The sequence below is a fragment of the Dama dama genome, chromosome 24, assembly GCF_033118175.1.
Source record: "Dama dama isolate Ldn47 chromosome 24, ASM3311817v1, whole genome shotgun sequence".
Lineage (NCBI taxonomy): Eukaryota > Metazoa > Chordata > Mammalia > Artiodactyla > Cervidae > Dama > Dama dama.
The window spans coordinates 6,957,565-6,970,741 of NC_083704.1; the positions used below are offsets into that span (position 1 = coordinate 6,957,565).

Genomic DNA, 13,177 nt, shown 5'->3' on the forward strand with positions numbered 1-13,177 from the left:
CTAACACTAGTCAATATTTCAAAACATATTTTAAAACCAACAGCTTATTTTTAAAAAACACTGGACCTCCTCCACTCCAATGGCAACCACTGCTGCCTGGAATCAGGCCACTTTATCAGTTGCCCTTTCCCCAAACTCTTCCTTAACCCTCTAATATTCACACCTACTTTGGGTCTCACAAACCCCCTGTAGCTTTACTTTTCAGCTCACACTTACAGAGTATTATCTTCTGAACTCAAGGCATCAATTGTGACATTCCATTTTACTGAAGGAAAGAAGCATTCTCAAAACATTGGATGGGTTCTCTGGAGGTTAAGAGGCTGAGAAATGGAATATTTCCTCCCATGTCATTAAACCAGGATGTCACAGTCACCAGTCATTACAGTTACCATGGATGGTAAGCTGGTGAGCCACGAGGGAACTCAGGAAGGAAAGAATACCTGCCATCCCAATGTTCACTGCAGTACTATTTATAATTGTTAGGACATGGAAGCAGCCTAGATGTCCATCAACAGAAGAATGGATAAAGAACCTGTGGTACATATATACAATGGAATATTACTCAGCCATAGAAAGGAATGCATTTGAGTCTGTTCTAATGAGGTGGATGAACTTAGAGCCTATTATATAGAGTGATGTAAGTCAGAAAGAGAAAAATATTGTATATTAGTGCATGTATATGGAATCTAGAAAGATGGTAATGATGAACCTACTCTCAGGGCAGCAATGGAGACATGGAGAGAACAGACTAATGGACATGGTGCAGGGGGTGGGGGGAGGGAGGGAATGGGACAAATGGGGAGAGTAACATGGAAACATATACACTTGTTGTTATTCAGTCACCAAGTTGTGTCCAACTCTTTGTGATCCCATGGGCTGCAGCACACCAAGCTTCCCTGTCCCTCATCATCTCCCAGAGTTTGCCCAAGTTCATGTCCATTGAATTGGTGATGCCATCCAACCATCTCATCCTCTGTACACTACTATACATAAAATAGACAACCAATGGGAATTTGGTGTATGACTCGGGGAACTCAAATGGGGACTCTGTAACAACCTAGAGGGGTGGGATGGGGTGGGAGGAGGGAGGTTCATGAGGGAGGGGATGTAGGTATACCTATGGCTGATTGATGATGATGTGTGGCAGAAACCAACACAATATCATAAAGCAATTATCCCTTAATTAAAAATAAATAAGTAAAATTTAAAAAAAGAGAGAATATATGCCATCTAGCAGCTGTCAGACTGCAGCCACTACCTACAGTGAGCCCCCAGGAAGCTCAGGATGTAAAAACAGGATACTGGCCCCAGAAAGCTGGAGTACATATCAAAGGAATGGTTTCAGGAAGCCCAGGCTCTTACATCTCTCCACACATAGAAAAGTGCTAAATTCCTTAACTTGGGTTATCTAGTTTTCTTTAATGATAATCTGTTGATATTCAGACTACCTGTCCTTTGTTACAAAACTTCTATATAACTTGGCTCCTCCCCTCACCTTCTCCAAGCAGTTCTCTCAGGGTCACTTGAGATGCTGTCTCCAGGCTTAAAATCCTAAAAATTCCCACTGAATAAAACATAACTTTCAGCTTTTAGGTTGTTAATCTGTAAAACAACAACAAGGCCATCTACCAGGCAATGCATTAATCACTTTACAAATATTAACTCATTCAATCCTCATAGAGAGGAAGGGACCTATTACTATCCTCGTTGAAAAGCGAACTGAAGAAACTGTAGCCGTGGGAAGGTTCTACCCTCCTAACGTTCCTCAGCTGGTAATTAGTAGACGTGAGATTTCAACCCAGGTATTTTGGCTCCAGAGCCAAGGCTTTCAGTCACATCTTTACTGTCTCTTACTCTTATTATTAGTAAAAGTAAAGAAATAATGATTCAGTTCAGTCGCTCAGTCGTGTCCGACTCTTTGAGACCCCATGAATCGCAGCACGCCAGGCCTCCCTGTCCATCGCCAACTCCTGGAGCTTACTCAAACTCATGTCCATCGAGTCGGTGATGCCATCCAGCCATCCCAAACTCTGTCGTCCCCTTCTCTTCCTGCCCCCAATCCCTCCCAGCATCAGGGTCTTTTCCAATGAGTCAACTCTTCGCATAAGGTGGCCAAAGTACTGGAGTTTCAGCTTCAGCATCAGTCCTTCCAATGAACACCCAGGACTGATCTCCTTTAGGATGGACTGGTTGGATCTCCTTGCAGTCCAAGGGACTCTCAAGAGTCTTCTCCAACACCACGGTTCAAAAGCATCAGTTCTTCGGCTCTCAGCTTTTTTCACAGTCCAACTCTCACATCCATAAATGACCACTGGAAAAACCATAATATTTAATATAACACAGAAGTGCAATCAACGATGATTTTCATTGTCCAGAGCTTTTTACTAAGTGTTCTTACTTACAAGAGCTCATTTACCTCTGAAAACTCATTTTGCTGAGACAGGAACTGAGGTTCAAGTACCCATCACTGACGCTGTGAAACCCACTGCAGGAATTCCAGAGCCATTACTGTGGATAAATAGTATAATGTAAAGAAAAATAAAAAGTGCCCCCACAGTCCTCGAGACTTCACAGTGTGATTTTACACATCTTTTACAATGGATCACTGACTCCGAGGCCAACATTCGTGCAACACAGTACACCAAGTAAGAAACAGCAAACTTACTGTTGTGCATAATAACACTACCACATCCTCACACACCAGAGCTAAGGAAAAGGGTTTTCTCAAGGAGATCAAACTCAAATCTGGGAGGTTCTGACTTCACCTGGGTCCTGCAGCTGTTTATAGTGGCCCCAGGGCAGGTTCTCCCGCTGGTTTGGCACCGAAGGCGTCTTCCAGCGACTGCTGGCCTCTGGGAAGCTGTGCACCTGAGCAGGTGGGAGGATCAGGCCTGCGGGTCGCGCACCGCCCTCGTCCTCGGTGCCACCCAGCGCCGTCAGCGCGCCCGCTGCCCCCCGCCCCCCACTCCGGGCCGCTCGGAGCGGGCCCTGGACCCCCTCCCCGAGGCCCCACCGCCCTCGACGCTCAGAACCGATGCCCGGCTCCAGCCCCATCTGGCCGCCGGCGCGCTCACACCCTTCTCCGGCTGACCCCGGGCCCTCCCCGCCGTCCCCGCCGTCCCCGCCGCCTGCTGGTGGAGTCGGGCCGGCGAGAGGCCCCTCCCCGGCGGAGCGGCTCGGCGCGGAGGAAGCACAGGCGGCGACAGCGCCGAGGCCTCGTCGCGCTCATGGCGTCGTCCGGGTGAGTGCGGCGCTCGCGGCCGCGCCGGTGCGGGCTGCGCGGTGGGTCTCCGGCCCACCGCCGGCGGCCTTCCCCGGCTCGCGGCTCCGGACCCCCGCCCGCCCGGCCCTGCGGCCCTCTGCTGCCGACCTTGGTCGCGGGCGGCCGAGGCGGGGGCAGGGCCGGGCGGGGGGCGCGGGCTGAGGCTCTGAGCGTGGGGGGCGGGATCGGGGTCCGGGGCCCGGAGGCGGGCAGCGGCGCGGGGGACGAGGGCTGGGAGCGCGGGCGCGGCAGCTCCCCACCCCCACTGGCGCCCGGGGCCTGGAGCCGCCGCGCCCGGAGCCCGGCTGGGGTCTGCCGCCCTGCCTTCCGCATCTGTTTTCTCCGCTGGTTCTCGCTAGAGTTGATGCTGGGCTCTCATCGCAGTCAGGACGCAGCCTGAATGTCCCCGAACGTCAGGAGTAAGGGCAGGGTCAGCCCTCGGCTCGGCCAGGTCGGGGCCTCCTTCTTGGTCTGGGCCGTGGGCCTGGTTACAGTGGCTACCGCGATTCCGACATCACTTCCGTTCTACTGTCTTGGTGTTAAAATGTTCTTTTAGGAAGTGATGGTGACAGAGTTTGTAATTTAAAAAAATTTTTTATTGCAAAGTAAAACCTCAGCAATTCATTATGGTCATGAAGGCTAGGATTGACAGAATTAATCAAACAGCTACGCTTAACAGAGGAGGAAAATTAGTCTCAAGGTCATTGCTTTAGTTGTTACTAGTATTCATTTGACTATTGTCCACTGTTGAGAGTGTCATAGACCTAGTGGCTGTGATAGCAATTCACGTTGTACATCCTTCCACGTCTCAGAGGGCTTTTACCGGTTGGTGGTGTGGGGGTGGGGTTGCTGCGAGGTAGAAATGATGGATATTACTACCCTTCCAGGTGATGGGAGTTCGTTCACTCATGCCATGGCTTAGTGAACTGACTCAGTGCAGTGGGTCTTAATGGAGCAAGCTGGATTTGACTCCAGACAAGTCCTGGATATTTTCCATCTACCTGCTGTCTTTCTAGGTTTGGGGAGGAGCAGTCAGAAATACCCAGTACTTTGAGGTTGTAAATAAACAGTCATTCCTCAGAAGGCCACGTTGATTCACCCAGAGGTCCAAGGTCCCACTGTGTTGCTGGCCCTCCTGTCAGGAAAGGGTGAGGCAGGGCAGACTGGAAGCAGCAAGGGCTGGCTGAGCCTGTGTGGGGCTTCTGTGAGGCCTTTTAACAAGTGATGGTGCATTTGGTGTCCACTACTCTGTAGTCATGGGTCAGAGGTGGACTTAATGCTGGGCTGGTATGCCCTTTTGTGAGCCAATAGTCCCTAAACTGCGTCCCTGTGGTAGATTATATAAGTGCAGATTTGATATTTGCAGTCCGAAGTATTTTTGAGTGATCTCCTAAGTCTGCAGTTGGTACTTATTTCTTAGAGGTACCCATTTGAAAACTGAGGTCACATTTTTAGTATACTTTATTTTCATTTCATGGAAAGAACTAGGTACTTACTATGGTGTGTACAAATTTGGGAACAGTCCTCATCTCCAGATGTCTGCAGGCTTTGCTGATAGACCAGTGTCTAGCCAGGGAGACCTGGTTTCCTAAGATCCTTTGGTCTTTCGAAGTCAGTCTACTAGACAGGGTGTGGCAGGAGTAAGTCCAGAGACTCAGGGCAGGGATGGGAAGGGGACGCCGTGATTTCTGCTGGGCTGTTTATGGAAGAGCCTCCAAATCTAGTGTTCTTTTCTAAGTGACAATTTCCGTAAGAGGGTTGGTAAGGAAAGAAGAAATTCTGACAATTTTTGAGGACCTTATCAATGTGCTAGGCATTATACAAAAGAAAATGGCAAAATGAAGTCATGAAAGGGAAAAGATATTTTTGAGATGACTCACAGCTTAGTGTGTTTGGAGCTACAGAGATAAGGCCAGAGATGGAGGCAGGGTCAAACTGTAGGACCTAGCCTCCTTTTGCGGGTTTACTGCCCACTGTTCATGGAAGGATGTTTGTCATACAGCTCTGGGCAATCCATGTGACAGCAGTTTGGAGGTGGCAGAGGGGACAGGAGAGATGGAGCTAGCTCATCAGCCTGCTACCGTCTACCCTCTTCTGCAGGCCTCCACTCCTTACAGCCTGCATCTCTTCTTTGCTCTGCCTGCTCCTTCACTGTTGGGGGTTCTTGGGTTCTACAGTCTATCTCTGTTAATTCCTACCTAGTACATGTTCTTTGCATGATTGCATCCATTTCTGCAGCTTTAAATGTCCAAATCAAAGGTTCTTAACCTGGGGTTCATAACTTATGGGTGGGCTTCCAAGGTCCTGCATTCCTTGAAATTGTGTAAAGTATTTGGATATACTTGAATTTGTATAAAATACTAATAAAGAATTAGTATTCTTTATTATATAAAGAAATTGTACAAAGTGTGTATTTTCCTGGGACCAAAGTCTGTGGCCTTCATCATCTGCAGCCCATCTTGAAGGGGCTCCTAACCAGAGCAACTTTACAACCATCCATCCATACCCATCTAGAGGGATGGCAAACCCAGTTAACTGTATAATATATATATATATCACATTGTTAATGGTAGATAATTTGAAAAACAAAAGTATAAAATTTAAAAACAGAAAACAAAAGTCAAGTGTAGTCTTAAGTTTCTATAGACCACCAGTTAAAACATTTTGGTATTTTTTAAATCAGGCCATCATTTTATCAGAGAGACATGCTCCGCTCCCCACCCCCTCGGCCCCCCGCCAGCCCCTGTCGCCATCTTAGTTAGGCAGGTATCCTGACAGACATTTTCTGTTGCATTTACATGTTATATCCTCCCCCCCCATTTTTTAATTTATTATTTTACACATAACATAAAATTTGCCATCTTAAACATTTGCTCTGTCTTTTACATAAGTGGTCTCATACTGTTCTGCAGCTTGCTTTATTCACCCAGCAGTATGCTTTGAAATGCTTTCCATGTGAAAACAAAGAACAGATCTACCTAAAATTTGACATTTATATAACATTCTGTCATGCTTATGTTATCTAGTTAAGAATGCTTTCAGTTTTCTTTGTAAGATAATGCTGTACAATTGGTGTCTCCCTATGGACATGCACGAGTGTTTTTCTAAAATAGAGACAATGAATTGTGGTCAGAGGACCTGTCTGTTTTTCAGCTGATGCTACCAAATATCCTTATAAATGATTGTACCGCATTCCCCTTCCACCACCACATTGTAAGGGTCCTCTACACCTTCCAACATGCGATGATATCAAACTTTAAAAGTTTTGCCTGTCTGATGGAATTATTGAATCGAGAAATAGTAAGCTAACGGCATCTTCATTGACCCTTTCTTCAAAATAGAAACTTCATCCCTGGCTCCTTATATCCCCTTGGTGCTTAGTCGCTCAGTAGTGTCCAACTCTATGCTACCCCGTGGACTGTAGCCCACCAGACTCCTCTGTCCATGAGGACTCTCCAGGCAAGAATACTGGAGTGGGTTGCCATGCCCTCCTCCAGGGGATCTTCCCAACCTAGGGATCATACCCAGGTCTCCCACATTGCAGGTGGATTCTTTACCATCTGAGCCACCAGGAAAGCCCTTGGAAATAGTCCTAATTTCTTTGATCTGGTTGATAACATTGAACTCTAACCACCCATAATATCCCATAAGTAAACTCATACCCTCAGGTTTTTGTTTCAGAAAATGTTGTCATTGTAACACTTAAGTAGTCTCTACACAGGGCCTGGAGTGATGATGAGACCTGTCCTGGACTGAAAGTAGGGGGAGCAAGGAGAGCCATTGAACACCTCACCTGCCCTCCTGGCCACTCCCCCAGGATTCATCTCCCTTGGCAGCTGAAAGCAACTCCCGTTAACATCGATTGGACATTTAAAAGTACCCCAGGCTTAACTGCAACCTTTTGTCTTTCCTGTTCTGGAAGACTCTCTCCAACACCAACATTTTGTGGGAAAGGAAAGGATCCTGGGCTTCCCCTCCTGGGAAGGGTTCAGCTTTCCCACTGAAGCCTGTTCTGGTCCAAATGGACCACAAGAGCTTCAAGCTCTTCATACTGGGTGGAGGATGGGTCTTCTGGCCGGGCCAGGAGGAGGAAGGAAAGGGCCCACAGATCACACCATAGGAATGAGACACTTGAGTAACGCATGTGAGGTATGTATCTGCCCCTGGGTGAAGTCCAAAAGAGCCCTGAGCCTCTGCTCAGGAGCTGCTGTGGCTTCTAAAGAATGCATGCATGTGACTTTGGCAGCAGGATGCAGACTTCACTCTTCCTTCATAGATCTGGGGTTGCCCAGTGAGCCAGCAGCCACCCCAGTGGGTCCCCACTGGAGAAAACTAGAGAACTGGAAGGATTCTTATAGCTGGCTCTGCAAGAGCAGCTCACCAGACTCCACTTAACATGCTCATGGGTGTCAGATGTGCCAGCGCTTCGTCAGATGGAGTGCCATTTGGTGACTTCTCTCTCAACTTAAAGGAGAGGCTCTTCTTACCCATAACCATGAGTGGCAAGAGTTTTCCAGCCCAAGGGAATGTCCTTTTAAATTGAGATCCTGCCTGCTTCTAAGGAGTGTGTTGTTAGGCCCTCTTTAAGTGTTTTTGTATATATTATGTTATTTAATCTTCATAGCAACCGTATAGTAAGTACTATTATTTCCTGTATTGTAAGGATAAAGAAATTGAGGCCCAGCTAAGCAGTTTAAGTTAAAACTTGATGCCTAACAGCCCCATTATGGACAACTGGTTTACATTTATTTACTGGGGCACAACAAAAATGTTCCATTCAGTATTTTGTTCTGATCACAAAGCACATGCAGCATCTCTGGCATGCTCAGGATGAAAGTGAAGTGAGGATGCGTTCACTTGGTTTATTGGAGCAAGAAGCTGTTTTAGCAGAGTGGTTATACCCTCAGTTTTGCTTGTATGAAATATGGCTGAATGTAGAATAACTTAGACACAGCTCTTTCTTTGAAAGAATTCCCTCTAAGAGGTTTTGCATTCCTAGTGAGATGACCTGCATGTCAGGAAGGCCTTTTTTCTGATGTAGGTGAGATGTGGTTCTGTCTTAGATTCTCTGCATTGTAATAATTTTTTTTATAAAACTGTTAGTTGTCTTGATAACAATGCACATGGTAAAAATTTCAAAGTGACCGTAAATGAAAGCTCAGGCACCTTGCCTCCTGCTCCTCCTGCTCCTGTCTGAGAAGCTGGCACCCTCGTTAGAGAAGCATCTCCCTGGGAGGCAGGGTGCAGTGTGGGTTCCAGTCCTCCTCCTTCTGTTTTAAACCCAGAATGCCTTTTGGAGATATCTTTGTTACTTTGTTTCTATTTAGCTTGGCTCTTTCTCATAGATTTGTAGATCTTTGTACATTGAGAAAACTAACTTTCATCCTTTGTGTTACACATGCTTTTCCACTATCTGGCCTTTTGACTTTATGAAGCCTTCCCTACTCTGAGATTTTTTTTTTTTTTTAAGTCTTAAATATTTATTTCCAGTGCATTTTTGTTTCATTTTCTAATTTAACACTTTGACCCAGGTAGTTTTCATTTTGGTGAAAGGAGTAGTAAGAATTTACCCTTATTTTTTCCAAGTTGTTATAATTGAATAATCACCAGATACTTAGAGCTACCTGGGTCCGGGACAAAATTCCCAACAGTATTTAGGCCTACTCTGGGCTCCTGTTTTACTGAACTCTTCGTCTATTTGTGAACCAGTACTACAGCTTTAATTTATTGTGGCTTATGCTATGTTTCACTGTCTATTTGTCTATTCACTGTCTATTTGTCCTCCTTCATTACTGTTCTTTTTCAGAATTTTCCTGATTATTATTGAACAGGTATTCCTGAATAGAGTCAGCTTATCTGTTTTTGAACCTAAATTCACTTATAGGTCAATTTAGGGAGAAAGCGACTTCACTTTCACTTTTCACTTTCACGCATTGGAGAAGGAAATGGCAACCCACTCCAGTGGTCTTGTCTGGAGAATCCCAGGGATGGGGGAGCCTGGTGGGCTGATGTCTATGGGGTCACACACAGTCGGACACGACTGAACGACTGAAGTGACTTAGTAGCAGCAGCAGCAGCAGCAGACTTTAAAATTATGGTAAGCCTTTCTTTCTCCAAAAAGGATATGTCTTTTCATTTGTTCAAGTCTTTTATATTCTTTAGTATTTAGAAGTTCTTTTCATATAGAGGTTGCACATTTTTATGTATATTAAAAATTTTTTTCTTGTTGATACTCTACATGGGAGTCCTCCTTTCACGTTGTTAAATTTGTTTGTATATAGGAAGGCAATTAGGTTATTACAATTTTTTTATGTCCCCAGCTCACCGAGTTTTCTCATTGCTCACAGCAATTTTTCAGTTGATCTCTTCTATTTTCTTTCTGTTATCACGGGTAAATAACAAGTTGATTCTTCCTTTGCTATGGGCAGACTGTGTGTCTTTTGGGTCCATGGTGGAACGCTGCTTTCCCTAAGTGCCCCGAGCCCCTGTGCTGCTCAGCATCTCCCAGGAGGTTGTTTGTGGGTCCTGGGCCAGAACATAAGCATTGGCTTGCTCATGGTGCCGTCCAGCCAGGCTCATCTCCAGCCTTCCCATTTGAGACAGTAGCAGCTCTACTGAGTCTTAACATCTGAGGTTTACCAGGCTCTTTCTCACGTCCTTCACAGAGAGTTCAGAGCCCAACCCTGTGTTGTTGCCTCTGGTGCTGCCACCTAGATCTGATCTTCATCATCTCTAGTCTGTTCTCAACATAAAACAGGCATATTGACTTCCACTCAGACCGTCCCCCAGAATAAAAGCCGGGGTCTTTTCTATGGCCTGGAAAGTTTGGTCTTACCTGACCTCTTCTGTGCCTGCCTCCTACTCACTCCATACTGGTTGCACCATCTTCCCACTGAACGCTGAGCACCTTCTGGCCTGTGTGGTGTCTGGAACACTCTCCTCATGGAGCCAGCTGTATGCCCTCATTTGCCAAGCTTGCGCTTGATGTCCCCTTCTCCATGAGGCCCACCCTGACCCAGTTACCACAGTCTGTGCCGCCCATTCACCACATGTCTGGTACCCTGATCCTAGTCTACACTTGCTTTCTTCCAGAGCCTTCTAACACCTCCCAGTGTATCTTCTATTTAAACTTTCAAAGCTAGTTTATTGTCAGTTTTCCCTACCTCCTTGAATGTAAGCTAAGAGCAGAGGTATTTAGGTCCTTCACAGATAAATCCTGAACTCCTAGAACAGTTCCCAGCAGTAAATAAATATGTGGATAAATGCAAGAGAATACTGCCTTATATAAACTTGCTTCACATATGTAAATCTCTCTGAATCCTTATAGCAACCTCATTGGGTGTGCAGGGCAGAGATGGCCAGCTTTGTTTTAAAGACTGACGTACATGTATTCTGTAGGGTTTGTACAATGAGTGTTCATAGTATCTCTCTAACCCAGTCCTAGCAGAAGCTCCTGGAGGACTGGGGCAGCATGTTAGAGCTATTTTCTCGTGTATGGTGGTCCTCCGTGGCATGAACCTGGGATGAAGACCTGCTGCTCATTACACCAGTTCTGTCCTTGGGACCCTCTTAGGTTGGGCTGTTGCAGTGATTATTGCCCTAGGGCCCTGCTGCAGGGACATCGACAGTAGCCAGGACACATTTCCCTGACCCTTGAGAGGTCTGCTCTTTCTCAGGGTGCTGCTTCTGCTGCCCTCAGGAGATTCTAGGTGTAAAGAAGCAGGACAGCGGTGGGCTCCTCTTCCATGATCCCTGCACATTCTAGTGTATTTCAGGGACTAAACTGCCAGGCTGCAGAGTGCGTGCCCATTACCTGTTTTTTAATAACTTGTCCTCGTGTGCTGTTGGACGGAACTTTTTCACGTGTGTTTTCTCAGCCAGTCCTCACAGCTGCACAGTGAGTTTTAAACTTTTCAGTGTCTGGTCACCTTGCAAAGATGGGGTGGCCCCTAGTTTTGGCTGAATGTTGTGGATAAGTTGTGTCCCCTCTGAAACACATGTTGAAGTCCTAACCCCTCGTGCTTGTGAATGTGATCATTTTTGAAAACAGGCTCTTTGCAGACAAATGTAGTTAGTTAATTTGAGGTTGCACTGAGTTAGGGTGGGCCCTAATCTAGTGACTGGTGCCCTTATAAGTAGCAGAGAAGAGACTCAGACACCCATACAGAGGAGAACCCATGTCAAGACAAAGGCCGAAGCTAATACCGCTGTCAAGAGCCATGTGTATATTGTCTTAGTTTGGAAGCGATGCTGTAACAAAGTACCACAAACTTGGAGGTTTAAAGAAAACAGAATATTTTTTTTCACAGTTCTGGATGTCTAGAACTTAGGTGTCAGCAGGGTTGGTTCCTTCTGGAGGCTCTGTCTGTCCCAAGCCTCTCTCCTACCCTTTGGTGGCTGCTGGCAGTCCTAGGTGTTCCTTGGATTGTAGACACATCACTCCAATCTACACTTCTGTCACCAGATGTTTTTTTCCCTGTGTATTCAAATTTTCCTCTTATAAGGATACCAGTTCATTGCGTTAGGGGCTTACCTTACTCCAGTATTACATTGTGTTAATTTAACTAATTAGATCGGCTAAGACTATTTCCAAATAAGGTCCCATTCATAGTAGGGAGTTAGGATCTGAACATAGGTATGGGAGACACAGTTCAACCCACTAAGAGGGTTTCAGAAGTTATTACTCATTTAGTGACGCCTTCTGGGTAGAGCAAGTGGCCTCAGGTTAGGTTTTGTTTTGGGGACTGTACTGAAGTAAGGGTCCCCAGCCAGCAGGAGGGAGACCTCAGACTCTCTTGTCTGCTGGCCCAGATGTTGGGCAGGGAGGAAAGTGGAAGATCTCGAAAGCTATTAGCATCAAACAGAAAAAAAAAAAAAACACAAAACCAGGGTCAAACTCTTTATTATCCAAAGTTGTCAATTATACTGTTAACTGCATCATGTTAGCAACGTCCCTGTATTTTGTCTCCTTTTGTTTGATTTTCTATGCTATCTTATTTTACTGGAACCACTCAGTGAAGGAGCCAAGTTTGTTGCTAGGAATTAGCCCTGCCTACAAGGTTTGGACAGTTTATTCTTGGCCTTGAGGGACACTGTCCAAGGAATGTTTGACTCTGAGGTGGTAGCAGGCATCTCCATTTCAGAGGTGGGTCTGCTGAATCAGAATCTTTAGGTATATATAGAAAAGTTCCTCAAGTAATTCTGTTGTGCAGTGTAAAAAGAGAGACTAAAGGACAAGCAAGTGAGCCTTGTCCTGTTTCCCAGGACAGACAGCCAGTGAGGCAGACAGCTTGGGGTTGTCAGAGTCTTGATTCTGCCTGCCAGACTTGAAGGGGGCGCGGTATACAGACCAGGATGTCTGCTTCCTAAACTTAGAATTGTTGGACACACTTGGTCCTCAGGATGGCATTCAGAGTGCCTCCTGTCCCGGAGAGAAGCTTGGATGGGAGGTGCCCCTAGAAGGGAAGTTGAGTTGTGGTGCCATGGTCCCAAGGCCACCGGCAACACAGACCAGGGGCCAGGGTCTGAGCTGAATTCCACTTGTGGCGCTATGCTCTGGGGTCCTGAAAGGACCAGCATGGGTCTCAGGAGAAGATCAAAACCTAAATAACCCTTAAGGGAAGCAAAACAGGACACACAGAATGTAGTCCTATATGTTCATTAATGCAATAAACTACAGCAGTGTGAAGAAGTCAAAAATGAGAGGCAGGTGTAGGGGAGAATTGGTTAATTAATATATTAAGTAATTTCTCAAAAGAGCAAAGGCATTTCCTTGGTATTTTTCTGCAGTGTATATTTGTCTTATTTTTAAGTCAGAAAGAGATTTAGTAATTTTCAAAAATTGCTTTGTAGAAAGCCCCCTCACCCATATCTGGGACCAATGGAAACACTGTGTGTTTTTACTCTCTTGGTCTG

At 46.0% G+C, this 13,177-nt stretch overlaps 1 protein-coding gene and 1 long non-coding RNA gene across 4 annotated transcripts in view; one reads left to right on the forward strand and one right to left on the reverse strand.

The window, feature by feature from the left end:
• Nucleotides 1–1,399: 1,399 nt before the first annotated feature.
• LOC133045530 (uncharacterized) lies at nt 1,400–3,798 on the reverse strand. 2 transcript variants are annotated; one of them, XR_009690275.1, is made up of 4 exons: nt 3,523–3,798; nt 2,766–2,868; nt 2,417–2,508; nt 1,400–2,311 (listed from the first exon to the last, which is right to left on the reverse strand). It is a non-coding gene; the product is annotated as an uncharacterized LOC133045530 (long non-coding RNA). The 2 variants fall into 2 exon arrangements; XR_009690274.1 differs by lacking the exon at nt 3,523–3,798 and having other exon boundaries at nt 2,766–2,980.
• URGCP (upregulator of cell proliferation) overlaps nt 3,095–13,177 on the forward strand; it is a 35,464-nt gene continuing 25,381 nt past the window's right edge. The window contains exon 1 of one of the 2 annotated variants that reach the window (XM_061127629.1): nt 3,095–3,241. In XM_061127629.1, coding sequence (XP_060983612.1) covers nt 3,228–3,241 — 14 coding nt within the window. In that variant the 5' untranslated portion in view covers nt 3,095–3,227. The remainder of the gene's footprint in view (nt 3,242–13,177) is intronic. The other variant, XM_061127628.1, reaches the window with a different exon arrangement.